The following is a 14,704-nucleotide window of genomic DNA, read 5'->3' on the forward strand; positions in this document are numbered from 1 at the left end:
AAGGGTTCAACTTAAGTTAAGGACAACGCAGCGAGTATGGAAAGAAAAATGATAGGTGTAACGTTAACAGATCAGAAGCGGGCGGAGTGGGTGAGAGAACAAACGCGGGTTAATGGCATTCTAGTCGAATTCAATAGGAAGAAACGGGCTTGGGCAGGGCATGTAATGTGAAGGCAAGATAACTGCTGGTCCTTAAGGGTAACGGAGTGGATTCCGAGGGAAGGCAAGCATAGCAAGGAGTGATAGAAATTTAGGTGTGCAGATGAGATTAGGAAGTTTGCTGTGGTAATGTGGCAGCGGCTGGCATAGGACAGGGTTAATTGGAGAGACATGGGAGAGGCCTTTGCCCTGCAGTGGGTGCAGTCAGGTTGGTTATGATGATGATTATTATTTGGAGCCTCCTATTTCACATAAAAAACATGAATGGCTCAAAAACTTCAGCAGTTCATGCCCGGTGCACACTTCCATGCTGATGGAATTGTAGCCCAATTTCTCAAAAAAACACATATATGCCCAGCTAATTATTTTCTGTATCATCTGAAGCTGTTCTCACAACGATGCCTGAGCTGCAGTGTCCTTTAGTAAAATATTCCGCTGCGTGCGAGAAAAAAGAAGTTACAGCCCTTCCTAGGTGCTGCATAAAACTTCGTAAAATTCACCTTCATTCTTTATTTCTCTCAAAAGCGATTCTTTTTCTAGGCACGAAATGGCCGTACCATTCTGTCCTGCAGGGATTTAAAATGTAGCCAGCATCACTGACTTCATAAAAACAGTTCTAGATGCTTCAGGAAAGAAGTTTGAAGAGTTGCATGCACAGTCGTAGACGCCGTGTCGTAAAAGGTTAATAGCTAATTCTTGCAATGCTGGCTATGTGTGGTAGCAATAATTCAGCACCTTTCGTTCTGTGCTTTACAAATGGTATACCAGCAGTTGTGTGTTCTGACTAGATTGAACTACTTTATGCAAGAATAACTGATAATAAACTGAACAGTAGGTTTAAGTGATCCATTAACTGTACTAGTTGCAGTACTGGTTGTGCTCTTCTGATGGCTTGTGACCTCTGCATTAGACGACTTAGGAATAGAACATTAAAGGCTATATAAACGCAGGAGGAATGAAACCAAAAAGGTCCTCTCACTTCCAACGTCCGTAAAAGGAAACGTAGCACATGCATGTCAATCGTTTTCGGCACGTATGTTCATAGTGCGTTCACAGGCTTCACTGCCAACTTCAAGGGTGTCCCGAGTTCATGCTTTCTTAAAGGCAGCGGTCCTAACTGCCGCTGCTTCTTGTATTCCAGGCTGGGATGTACGAAGCGACCAACGAGGTCTACAAGATCCTCATACCGATTGCAGAGGCTCAGCGGGACTACAAAAAGCTGGCCAACATCCACAACAAGCTTCACGAGGCATTCACCAAAGTTGATCAACAGGCAAGTGTGTGTGAAGTGTGGTTGCAGTGTTTTAGGTGGTTGTTTCCTCTGCTGTTGCCATTGCAGTTGCCTCGGGCAAACAAAAACTTTCAGAATGAGTTGCAGTAATTGCAGTCTTTGTTGTAATTACAAATCCCCATTGAAGTAATTTGCAATTCCTTGCAATAATGGCAGTTTAGCAGTAATTGGAAGCATTAGTTCGTTTGCTCACTCTTGCTTGGCTGTCTGGAATGAAAAATATGTTTCCGCGGTGAGTTGAAGTGATGCTGATGTCCACATTGTATTTGAAAACATTCCTGCTTCTTGTGGGGTTAGGTTATGCAGTTACATGGTTATGCAGTTAAACCATTTCATAACAGAGCAGCATCTGAAATAAACATTCATTCATTACATCCTATATATATGCCATAAAATGAAACAGTAGAGTTGGTGCAAGGAATCTTACTATAAGATCCATTCAGGTGTGTAAAACTTTAGGTTTGAAAACACTCACGCGAAGCTCACTCGGACTATGAAGTCTCTCTACCCTTAACCTTTAATCTGGGGTGACGCTGAAAAATATTGAGCTTGAATACCTAGGTGCCATGGCCTCAGAGGCTATGCAGGGGCCGATTCAGCTTGTGCTTTGCTCTCGGAAGGAACAAGAACTCAGAATAGACAGTTTTGTGTGTTGAGGGAATGCGCTGCTCAGAAGGCTGCAATTATAAATTTCAGTGTCAACTTGAAAATGTTTCATTCTTGTATTTGTTGTTGCAACAGAACACATGCTAACATAAAACATAACCGGCCAGGCCATATACCGTATATATGTGGGTAAGGGCTGCATTCTTTCTGTAATTTTGCCAGGCTTTGGGCCTTACCTGAAATTGGTATTTTACAGTTCAGTTTTCAAGCTACAGTCTGGGAGAGACTACTTCATTGTGCCATACATTCTGACACTATGTCTGGTGCTTAAGCATCTATATGGCACTTACATGAGTGAGGCCTTGCCCATATGTATATCCAGTGTATTCAGCAGGGTTTTACTGTACTGTTGTTGGTTAAGCTGGAAAAGTGCCATTCAGTATTTCTTACAATTCTGTGATCATGTTTTGTCATGGTTACATAAAGGCAGCTGCTTGGGCCGCACCTATTAGGTAATTACTCTGTTATGTTTATAGTGTTTCTATCATCATTTTCATTTGGTTGCCACTACAGTGCTCCTTCGAAATTATCATCCAAAGCAGCTCCTCTCGAATGCTTGCAAAGAGTGCAGCGCGTTATTGTCAAAGTGCGTTATTGTCAAAATATTGTAAAAATTTTTTATTTCCTAAGTACTGCCGAGATGTGGATGAAAGAGTTGTAAGGGATGAAGTACAAGTGGTGGGGTTGTTAGTGTCACTTTCGAAAACTCTCCTCACGCTTTGCAAGCGTTGATTAGCCAGGTAAAATAATTAATCTCCCTCAACTGAAATCTTGTTCTGCTTTTTGGCATTTCACTTGTATCATTTGGTAATCATTAGTTCAGCTGTCCAGGGTTACTCCAGGTGCCAGAAGTTGCCTAAAAATCGAAGATGTTCGAAACACTTCGTTCTGTTTGCTTTCTTTAGGCTGGCAAAAGGGTGTTTGGCACATACTTCCGTGTGGGCTTCTACGGTCCGCGCTTCGGAGACTTGGATGGCGAAGAGTTCATCTACAAGGAGCCCACCCTGACCAAGTTGCCTGAAATATCACACAGACTTGAGGTAACGACCGTCACGCATTGACCGTGCGGATAGACTTCCCTTGGGCTTGTTCTTCTGAATGGCTAAACAGTTTTCTTTCCCAATTGCTTCTTGCCTCTCATGTGGAGCTTTGATTTCTTTCTCCAGAGCTTCTATGCAGAACGGTTTGGTGAGGAATATGTGGAGGTCATCAAAGACTCCAACATGGTTGACGTTTCACGCCTTCATCCAGAAAAGGTGAACGCTCAGTTTATTTTATTTCTTCCAGTGACATAAAACATTGATAACCTCACTTCTTTTGACTGCATGCTAATGAAGGGAAGGGGCAGGGGTGGCATTTATTGATTAGAAGATAAAAGGAGAAATAATCAGAAGGTTCAGCAAAGAGTTTCTATTAATTGGGCTGAATTATTAATTTGGTGTGGTGTGTACTAGAATAATTTTCATCGCACTCCTTGCATCTTTTGGACAAAATGATCAATAGCTCCTCTATAAATTAATGTCGAGGTGCGTAATTATGTAATTAAAGCAGGTGTTTAATTAAAGCTTAGTTATATGCCTTTTACCAAACTGTGCTGTAACCTGGATGTGTGTAAAAAGGGATGGAACAGACCTCCATGTTGAAAATCCCTCAATATTACGAAGTTTCTCAATTGTGCCGCACCCATTGAAGCATGTGTATTTGTGAACACCATATAACGGAGGTGTCATGTTGGTTGACCTTAATGCAAGAAACTTGCTACATCAATTATTGATTAGCTAGCACTGCGTTACTTAAAATTTGGCTAAATCGTGCTAAAAATATGAAGGGCCGCCAAAGAAACGTCTATGATTGCAGCAAGTGAACACAATCGATACAACGCGTCATGCTTCAGTGCCATTGGTCCGCAATGAACATAGCTGTCTCTGCAGCTTTCGCGTTTATAGCCTCACACCCGTATGAATGAAAGAGGGAAGGGGTGTGTGGTTTTTCAAATGCGTTAACTGATGTCACTCTTCCTTGTTTTGTGCAGGCCTACATCCAGATAACCTACGTGGAGCCCTATTTCGACATGTACGAGCTTCGGGAGCGGGTGACCTACTTTGACAAAAACTACAACATAAGTAAGTGCGGTACTGGGCACGTGTCCGTGACGTTTAATTAAGACTTGTTATCCAGATCGTTGTGCTTGGGCCTCACTTATCCTGCTTATTCACCTCTCCTTCTAGGGCGCTTTGTCTATGCTACGCCTTTTACTACTGACGGCCGAGCCCATGGCGACCTTCACGAGCAGTACAAGCGGAAGACTATTGTAACCACGGCAAACTCCTTTCCCTACGTGAAGACACGCATCCAGGTCATAGAGCGAACGCAGGTCAGTGCCTCTTCTTGCCTTTGATTAACCACTCCCCCCCCTCATTAGACATAGAGCTATTATAATAACATTTTAGGCCGGGATCTTGCTAGCATCTATTTTGCTGGAGTGAGGCTGGACCTCCTTTGGAAAGGGCTCTCAAACTGATCTGTGCCTGTCTCGTCTTCTGTGCCTTTTATTTGTGCTCTTGTTTGTTTCTTTATTTTATTTTCACACTTTTTCTATGTCCCACCATAGTGGCTCAGTGGTTAGGGCACTTGGTTACTGACCGAGAGGGCTTAGTTTCATTCTTAGTCATGGCGGTCACCTTTTGATGGCGTCGAAGTACAAAAGGTGCCTGTGTGCTATGTGATGTCAGCACACATTAGAGTACTACAGTGGTCTAAATTTTTCCAGAGTCCTCCACTACAGTGTCTCATGCGTCGCTTTGGAACCTTAAACCCCAGAATTTACGATACTGTTTCTTAAGCATCAAAGAGCATGAATGAACTAGCCGAACAGAGAATTTTATTTGGATGTTTGGTACTTCATTCTTTGCCTCAGTCTGTGGTCTGGGTTTCTGTTGGTAGTCGCCTCATTTTACCAGGGGATTTCAAAATAGTCTAAATTTAGTAGAGTCAGCTGGTGTGTCACTACACTTGAAGCACGATAGCCCATGTCATAGAGCACAAGAACCCCAGAAGTATAGATGGTGGAATTGGGCTTGCTTAGTATAGGAGGTGGGGTGTTTATCCACGTCACAGCACCATCATTTTTATGACACTTGCTTTGTACTAATTGTAGTGAGTGGATTCAGGAAAATGCTGAGGAAAGAATGTGGGCGTGTCAGCTGTCATCAGTGTGACCGCTGTCATAGCCACATGTGGCTAGGGAGGCAATTCGAAAAAGAGGGAAGTGAAGTAAGAAGAAAAAAACTAGATCTGCATCCATACACACTGTTTCCACCCATGTGGTTTTGTGAACTTTGAGTACAATGCCACCTCTCACAAAGCTAGTTGTCCTCGGACAAAGAAGCGAAACAATAAAAATGACAATCTTCTTGCAGATCCCCTGAAGTGTTCTTGAATGAATGTGCATGGCCAGACAAAACCTGCAGCATTTAGTGTGGCGGTAGTACCAATCAGGTTGTCCTCTATGGCATAGTATTGCACACAAGGAAGGTTGGTGGACACCGGTCACATGAACACCCATCACATCTGAATGCCAGTCGTCAATACCCATCATGCGATTGCCTCCTGTCACATGAATACCCGTCACAGCAGTACCCAGCACTTGAATAGCACCCGTTATGTGAAAGCCTAATAAGGGAGTAATTACTCATTGTCATCCACCCAAGCACAGCCATGGCTACAAAGGAAAGCTGTGTACAGCTTTCACAGAAACTTCACCATTAAAGAAAAATTCATCCTGGTCCGAGGTTCGAATCTGGGACCATTGCTTCACCGGAGCAGTCGCTTTACGAACTGAGCTAACCAGGACGGCAAGCGTATGGTAGGGCGAGAGCGAATTGATCAATAACTCGAAGTGGGTACTGTGTTGGTCAAATGTTTAGGGGAATCCCCCAAGGTGGAGTAGTAGATGCTCCGGTGAAGCGGTGGTCCCGGGTTCAAACCCCAGACCAGGACAGATTTTTTCTTTAACCGCGTAGTTTCTGTGCAAGCTGTATAGCTTTCCTTTGTAGCCGTATGGCTGCACTTGGGTAGATGTCAATGAGTAATTACTCCCTTATTACAAATCTACTCCACCTTGGGGGATTCCCCTAAACATTTGACCAACACTGTTCCCACTTTGAGTTATTGATCAGTTCGCTCTTGCCCTACCATAAGCTTTCCGTCTAGATTAGCTCAGTTGGTAGAGTGACTGCTCTGGTGAAGCGGTGGTCCCGGGTTCGAACCCCGGACCAGGATGAATTTTTCTTCAACTGCGAAGTTTCTGTGAAAGCTGTATAGCTTTCCTTTGTAGCCGTATGGCTGCGCTTGGGTGGATGTCAATGAGTCATTACTCCCTTATCACAAATCTGCTCCACCTTGGGGGATTCCCCTAAACATTTGACCAATGCGAAAACCTTTTGCCTGATTACCCACATGACCGTCACATGAGTATTCGTTATCTGAATACCTGTCACACTGATGCCCAAGTGTATACCCCTTTAACGAACCGGAAGAACTGAGGAAGTGTAAGGCGAGTGCGTGCAGCAGCGGTGGTGGTGGTTTGATCTGACGCAGGTGGTCCTCCGGCCGATCGAGGTGGCCATCGAGGACATCCGGAAGAAAACCAACGAGCTGGCGCACGCGACGCAGCAGGAGCCAGCCGACCCCAAGATCCTGCAGATGGTGCTGCAGGGCAGCATGGGCACCACCGTCAACCAGGGCCCCCTGGAGGTGGCTCTGGTCTTCCTCGCCGACCTGGTCGACCCCACGCGCGTACCCACTCCGCAGCAGCACAAGCTGAGGCTGTGCTTCCGCGACTTCAGCCGCAAGTGAGCCTTCTTTTCCGCAGAACCGAAAAGAGAGAACCACAGGGTTTTATACGGTTCGATCCCAGCCGCGGCGGCCTAATTTTGATGGAGGCGAAATTCTAGAGGCCCGAGTACTGTGCGATGTCAGTGCACGTTAAGGAACCCCAGGTGGTCGAAATTTCCGGAGACCTGCACCACGGCGTCCCTCATAGCCAGAGTTGCTTTGGGACGTTAAACCCCAATAAACCAACCAACCAGTTTATGTGGAGGGAAGACTTGTGCTGTGGTCATCCATCCACCATGGGAATTCTGGAATGTGGGATTTGGCTTGCCTATTCATTGGTCAAAAACTGAATCAGCTGCTGAAAAGTCACTTTCTTTTTTTTTTACGAAAACCTTTTGAAAGTGCTCTTCACCAATTAATGAACATCTTAGAGCCTATGTGATTGTAGACTTACCTTTTTTTTTGTTTAATTAATATCTATAGAATATGTAATGCCCTCAGTTATGCTCCAACAGCCAAACTCATTCTCAGTGGTGATTTAGCCAGACATTTTTGCCACCTGTGCATGTCTCCGGGGCCCAGGAGATTTTTAGGGTGACATCACTTGCACTGTATGCACAGCGCTGGATGCGATGCTGCTAGGTGTCTTTGCGCGCTACCAGATGGCGCCAAGGGGCTCAGTGTGCAGTTCAGTGCAAAAGCTTTTTTTCCACACCATCCGATAGCACTAAGTTCCTCGTGATCATAGGGCGCCTTTATGCAGTGTTCCTTTTGCAGGGAGGTTACATCTCTGCCATTTTGGAGCATGGGCTCAATTAGCCACATCAAAATATTTTTGTGGAAATCGTCGTTTTTGATGATGTTTTCATTCATGAGAGCATCCAGTACTGCTTCCGGACGTTGAAGACATATTTCAGATCAAATTTTAGAAACTTTCTCTTCGCTGTAGGGTTCGGCACAATCCGTGTGACCCAAAATGGCCTATCCTGATCGAACAATGACCGTCACCACCCTGCTGCTAAAGATGCACTGTATTGGGTCACAATGTACATTCCAGTTTAATGGTTTATTCAGATTGTATCAAGCATTACACAGCACATCTTTTGTGATGGGAGCAGTCAGAATTTAAAAATTTTTTTTCTCCTCATAATACGATGAGATAGATCCAATGTGTCGGCAACCTCGTGCCCCACTAAGTGACGAGTCTCCCAATCTCCCACCAGGTGCTTTGAGGCGTTGCGCAAGAACAAGACCCTGATTGGGCCTGACCAGCGGGACTACCAGAAGGAGCTCGAGCGAAACTACAATCGTTTCAGCGAACGGCTTCTGCCCATGATACGCAACAACAGTGTATCTCCATTCTGGTGAGCCAAAAGTGATCCTTTCTATGTGATTCCTTGTCTCGCATGTTCCTACTCACCTGTCTGAGTGCTTAAATGTATGCCTACTAATTCAACTCCTTTCCTTCGGTGGCTCAGTGGCTATGGTGCTCGGCTGCTGGCCCGAAAGATGCGGGTTCGATCCCGGCCGCAGCGGCTGAATTTCTTTGGAGGAGAGATTCGAGGCCCGTGTACTGTGCGATGTCAGTGCACGTTAAAGAACCCCGGGTGGTCGAAATTTCCGGAGCCCTCCACTACGGCGTCTCTCATAGCCTTAGTTGCTCTGGGACGTTAAACCCCATAAACCAACCGAACCAACCAACCTTTCCTTCATTTTTCCTATGCTATGATTTGTTCACACGCACTTACCCTTTGCGGTTAAACCACTTTTGATTGATTTTTAATTGTTTGTTTGGGCTCACATTCAGATAGCTGTTTTCGCATGTGTACTTGTGCATGATGCTTGTGATTGGCCATTCTTTTTGTTTCAATATTTCCATTTGGGCTGGTCTTAATTATTAAAAATTAATATGAGACCTTGAAATGAATTTTTTAAAAAGGCAAGCATTGATTTATCGTCATACACATACTGTGCCTTTAGCAGTGGAGCAAGCATTTGCTTGTTGTTAGTATCTCGAGGTATGTACAGTCGGGGACAAAAGTCTCCGGACCACGTGTTTCTCTAACGAAGCCGATAGCTCTGCTATTAGTTGGCGGGTGGAGACCACACTTGTAGAGGTAAAAGTTAAATTTTTGCTCTTTCATATCTGCAAGTGCGGTTCCGAGCCGCTGTCTGATAGTAGAGCTATAAGCTTCGTTTGACGAACACGTGGTCCGGAGACTTTTGTCCCCGACTGTACTTATAACTTATTGTAACTGTCACTGTAGTTGTATGAGATGCATGATCCGCTGCTGCAAAACGCTTGCTCGGGTCATATCAATGGTGGCCTTTACTGTCCTTGTGATGGCTGGTAATTGCACGTTTATGCTTGGAGTACCTAAGTGCATAACTTGGAGGCATGGTGTTTTGAAGGACTTCTTGTCATTTCAGGTGTACCGCGAAGGGCAGTTTGCTGCGTCAGCAGTTGCAGGAGCCCTGAGATGGTGCCACGGGTGACGGTGTTTACAGACAAGTGGCACGTAACTGCAGTGGGGGGTGTATTCCCCTTTCTTATTTTTTTAAGCGGTCACTAGCATTTAGCCAAAGCAGTTTAGAGGAGGAAAGGCCATATTTTTTAGCTCGCCCTGAGTAAGTATTATTTTGCAAGTATTTGTGTTGTGCAGAGTTTGTGCTGACATGTGTTGTGCCTTCTACAAAGGTTTTGTGTGAAGATGTGTCGTCTGTCGTGTGTCGGGAAGTTTGTCGTCTGTGAGAGAAACGTGCAACACGTAACACTTTGCTGCTGCCCTGACGCAGTGCTTTCCTGTGATGTATAGTATGAACAAAGGGGAGTTCGCCGCGGTGGCTCAGTGGTTATGGTGCTCGGCTGCTGACCCGAAAGACGCGGGTTCGATCCCGGCCGTGGCGGTTGAATTTCTTTGGAGGAGAAATTCTAGAGGCCCGTGTACTGTGCGATGTCAGTGCACGTTAAAGAACCCCAGGTGGTCGAAATTTCCGGAGCCCTTCACTACGGCGTCTCTCATAGCCTGAGTCGCTTTGGGACGTTAAACCCCATGAAACCAAACCAAACCAATCATTAGAGACGTATAGTAAACGGTGGTTCATTTGTTAGTATACGTTCAAGTGCATTTATGCACCATTCATCCTGTGTAGTGTTTTTTTCTTTTTTTGAAGTTGCTCATGGTTCGGCATGCTACTTTACCTGAAGGTCTCTTAGCTTTTTTAACACCTCTTATAGGATGTCTCAATGCTCAAGTCATTTTTTACTCTGGCAGTCACTGCCTTCCGTACCATTTATTAAATTATTTTCCATTTCTCATTTTTAGCTTCGCTTTGGTTAGCGGGCCAACTGTGTGTGGACCACTTAAGAGGAAGTGAGTATGCACAAAAATAGGAAGGGCCGGTAGAACGTAGTGGAAACCACTGCCATGACTTGAGGGTCATCGGACATGACTTAAGCGGAGTAGTTTTTCTCCCGCACAACATATGCGTCAGGGACGCGCACTCTTTTTTACTGAATCCTGGTGCTTATGACTGGTGCTGAGGTGATGTCGACAGTTTTTGTCAGGGCTTTGTTTTGCGTGCTATATCTTAAGAGCAGTGACAGTTTAGCTTGATGCATGAATGAGGGAATTTAGTTTCTGGTGAGATTGCGGTGAAGTAAATGTCCTTTGACTCATTGTTATGGCTGGTGCTGAGGTGATGTCGACAGTTTTTGTCAGGGCTTTGTTTTGCGTGCTATATCTTAAGAGCAGTGACAGTTTAGCTTAATGCACGAATGAGGGAATTTAGTTTCTGATGAGAATGCGGTGAAGTAAATGTCCTTTGACTCATTGTTATGGCTGGTGCTGAGGTGATGTCGACAGTTTTTGTCAGGGCTTTGTTTTGCGTGCTATATAAGAGCAGTGACAGTTTAGCTTAATGCATGAATGAGGGAATTTAGTTTCTGATGAGAATGCGGTGAAGTAAATGTCCTTTGACTCATTGTTATGGCTGGTGCTGAGGTGATGTCGACAGTTTTTGTCAGGGCTTTGTTTTGCGTGCTATATCTTAAGAGCAGTGACAGTTTAGCTTGATGCATGAATGAGGGAATTTAGTTTCTGATGAGAATGAGGTGAAGTAAATGTCCTTTGACTCATTGTTATGGCTGGTGCTGAGGTGATGTCGACAGTTTTTGTCAGGGCTTTGTTTTGCGTGCTATATCTTAAGAGCGGTGACAGTTTAGCTTGATGCATGAATGAGGGAATTTAGTTTCTGATGAGAATGCGGTGAAGTAAATGTCCTTTGACTCAGTGTAAGGACCTACTCGAGTGAAAAACTCTCCAGAAGCCTGCAGTGAACCTTTCTGACATGCATATTCATTTGTGTTGGTGACTGGGTCAGAGCCTGACTTTTGCCCTCACATGTTGCCATAAGCTTTAAGCTCTCTCATTTTATGTTCGGGTACATTGTACAATGCCTTTCCTTGGAATGTCTGTTTTATTGTGTCCATCGATTCTTATTGCAGTGCATTAAAGGCATGAAATTAGATGAAGCGTGTGTGTGCGTGTGTTCTTTTTCTTTTGTTAACATTTTGTTTTCTCCCCTAAATAGATAAAGGCAAGATAACCGCTGGTCCTTAAGGGTAACGGAGTGGATTCTAAGAGAAAGCAAACGTAGCAGGGAACGGCAGAAAGTTAGGTGGGCGGATGGGATTAAGAAGTTTGCGGGGATACGGTGGCGGCAACTGACAAAGGACAGGGTTAATTGGAGAGACATGGGAGAGGCCTTTGCCCTGCAGTGGGTGTAGTCAGGCTGATGATGATGATGATGATGATTGCAACTGCAAAGGAAGTGTGTGAATAATGAAATTTCGTGATTTAATCAATAATATAGGTATTGGGAAAAAACATCTTACTGTCTCATCACAACTGCAGAGTTTGTGCGTATAACGAATTTTCCTAATTTGCTCAATAACCTAGGTATTTGGAAAAAAAAAAGTTGGAAATAAAGCAAATCAAACTATAGATTTTATGCTTCTAGAACGGAGTGTTAATACCAAAGTGAGGTCAGTCAATATCGGTAGGTATGTTTCAGTGGTTCCACTGTGTTTCTCAGTGGTTGCAAACCAGCCTTTTTGTGAAGAAAACATTATAAAGCCTAATGAGTGTGGTTTATGGTGCCGAAATGTTTTCCTAACAATGTGCCGGAATATTTTTCTAAGCCAAGCCAAATCCCGGTGAATTGGTAATAGCACCGAATCTAAAAGACCTCTTTCTGGTATATTTGCAACTAGCGTGATGTGATGAGACCTGGTAGTCAGTGTGCTCATTTGGTGTCCGTTCTCATCTATACTTATACATTATCTGCCACGAAGCCGACTTTTGGCGGCTATCTCTTTGTCATAATGATTTTTTTCAGTGTTTGTTGCCACATTATGTAGGCACATGAGCCGATGGTTAAGGCCAGGACAAGTCATTGCAGGAAAAGTATATTTCATGTATTTACAATTGTAAATATGTGGGCTTTTGTATTGCAAACATTTGTTTCTGCTGTTCATGGCGACAGAAGTATGATTGTTGTTCAAGGCATAAACTGCTTGTGATCTGAAAAGAATTACAGGAACAAATATTTGCCTATTATATATACTCAGAAAATTTAAAATTCGTAATTTCGAGCAGTGGCTATTGGATTCAAAGCCCTGATCGCTTCTAAACTTTTTGTCCGCTATTCATAAGTTATGAGCGTTCACAAAGTAACTGGCAAGCACTGAAAATTTCATCCGCTGCCCATCAACAGGAGCAGCCTTGAACATGGCAATGTGTTTTATTGTGACAACGCTAAAAAAAATGCGGCAACAAATAAGTTATAACGTGCTGCGGGCGAGACTAATCTCTCGCAGGACTTCTGAACATGGCGCACAGATGTCTTCCAGAGGAGGCCACACTTGTAGCTCGACGGACCGCACAGCAGCCCGGTGTGCGAAGATTTCAAGAAATCATGGCAGGTTCACCTGGGTAAAGGGTACAAAAGCAAATTAGATGTATATTAACACCACTGCCATATGGAGCTGTAGATTAATTACACCCATTCAACAGCTAGTCATCCTGGTTGACAGGGCTAGTTTGGCAAGCTGGTGTCTGCTTCATGTCCTGTACCGGGACAAATTTTTGTTCAGATATGGAGGTTTTGAGAAAGCTAGCTATATAGCTTTTTTGTTTAACGTGTGGGTACACTAAGGTGAACATCCATAGCAATTCCTTTTTTGAAATCAACTGCTGTGAAGAAATGTAATCTGTTCAAAGTATGACGCATTATTGCAACAACGGCCACCACGGTAGTTATTTATTTTATTTATTTATTTATGGCATACTGCAGGCCGTGAGGCCCAAGCAGGAGTGGATACAGAACAGAACACAAATTGAGCAATAATACCAATGTGCAAACAGAAAACGAGCAGCGCGAAATGAGATGGAAAAGAAAAAGAAACTAACAAAACAAACTAAAAACAAACTAACAATGGTTACTTATCAAATCAAGAGACCGTACACACGAAGCTGGTAAGCTGTTCCAGTCACTGATGGTTTGCGGAAAGAAAGAGTGCAGAAATAAGTTAGTCTTTGCAAAGTACGGGGTCAGAGAGAGGGGGTGGGAGTGTCGGGTTTGTCTGGTGTTCTGTAGATTAAGATACGGCGAAGAATTAATTCCAAGTTTATGGTTAAATAACAAAAATAAGAATTTCAACCGAAGAAACTTGCGCCGGGACTGAAGGGTTGGTATGGAATTCGAATGCATTAATGCAGAGACAGACGCAGTTCTATTGTATTGCGAAAACATGAATCGCACAGCTTTCCTTTGGATCCGCTCAAGTGCTTTTATGTTAGTGAGAGTATACGGGTCCCATACAATGCACGCATATTCCAATTTAGTCCTTATAAAGGTTTCATATGCTAGTCTCTTAACTTGAAGTGGTGAATCTTTTAGTTTATGGCGCAACAAGCAAAGTTTTCGTAAGGCAGACGAGCAAGTGTTAGAAATGTGAGTGTTCCAGCTTAAGTTGTTTGTTAATGTAACACCAAGATATTTATATTCAGTTACTTCGGTAATTTCTCCTGAACCCAGAAAAAAGGAGCGTTTAAATGGATTAAGTTTTCTTGTAACACGTAGTAGGACAGTCTTTTCGAAGTTAAGTTTCATGCCCCATCGATTGCACCATGCGTGGATACTATTAAGGGACGTGTTTAGTATTGCCTGATCGTCAGCTGATCGGATCTCATTGAAAATAATACAGTCATCAGCGTACATGCGAATCTGTACAGGTTCATCAACCACATCTACAATATCGTTACAATATATCAAAAACAACAGCGGCCCAAGCACACTGCCCTGAGGGACACCAGATGTGACTGGAAGAGCGCAAGAATCATCTCCATTAATAGTTACGTACTGTTTGCGTTGTATTAAGTACCTCGATACCCAAGCAATAATAAAATCTGGCAGCCCTATCAGTTCAAGTTTCTCAATTAATTTATTATGGGGTACTAGGTCGAAAGCCTTGCTGAAATCTAAGAAAATTAAGTCTACCTGGCCAGCCCTATCCACGACGGAAGCAAGGAAGTGAAATATGGTGACTAACTGAGTAGTTGTAGAAAACCCTTTCCTGAAGCCGTGCTGGTGTTGCGACAGAATGTTATTTTCTTGAAGAAATTTTGAAATAAGGTTAGACACAATGTGCTCCATGAACTTACAAGAAGAACATAATATAGATATGGG

General features: G+C 43.7%; 2 protein-coding genes across 3 annotated transcripts in view; one reads left to right on the plus strand and one right to left on the minus strand.

The window, feature by feature from the left end:
• Zir (dedicator of cytokinesis) overlaps window positions 1-11,486 on the plus strand; it is a 63,676-nt gene extending 52,190 nt beyond the window's left edge. For both annotated transcript variants that reach the window (XM_089548786.1, XM_089548795.1), the window contains 8 exons: window positions 1,301-1,432; window positions 3,022-3,156; window positions 3,283-3,372; window positions 4,149-4,239; window positions 4,345-4,490; window positions 6,716-6,969; window positions 8,176-8,316; window positions 9,383-11,486. In XM_089548786.1, the coding sequence (XP_089404912.1) occupies window positions 1,301-1,432; window positions 3,022-3,156; window positions 3,283-3,372; window positions 4,149-4,239; window positions 4,345-4,490; window positions 6,716-6,969; window positions 8,176-8,316; window positions 9,383-9,431 (1,038 nt within the window). In that variant the 3' untranslated portion in view covers window positions 9,432-11,486. The remainder of the gene's footprint in view (window positions 1-1,300; window positions 1,433-3,021; window positions 3,157-3,282; window positions 3,373-4,148; window positions 4,240-4,344; window positions 4,491-6,715; window positions 6,970-8,175; window positions 8,317-9,382) is intronic.
• A 1,252-nt stretch (window positions 11,487-12,738) lies between these two features.
• Window positions 12,739-14,704, minus strand: part of LOC149366127 (A disintegrin and metalloproteinase with thrombospondin motifs 18-like) — a 179,814-nt gene continuing 177,848 nt past the window's right edge. The window contains exon 25 of the mRNA XM_089548866.1: window positions 12,739-12,944. The gene's annotated coding sequence lies outside the window, so the exon portion shown is untranslated. The remainder of the gene's footprint in view (window positions 12,945-14,704) is intronic.

Source organism: Amblyomma mixtum, chromosome 1 (genome assembly GCF_055824585.1).
Source record: "Amblyomma mixtum isolate Tamu chromosome 1, ASM5582458v1, whole genome shotgun sequence".
NCBI classification, from domain to species: Eukaryota; Metazoa; Arthropoda; class Arachnida; order Ixodida; family Ixodidae; genus Amblyomma; species Amblyomma mixtum.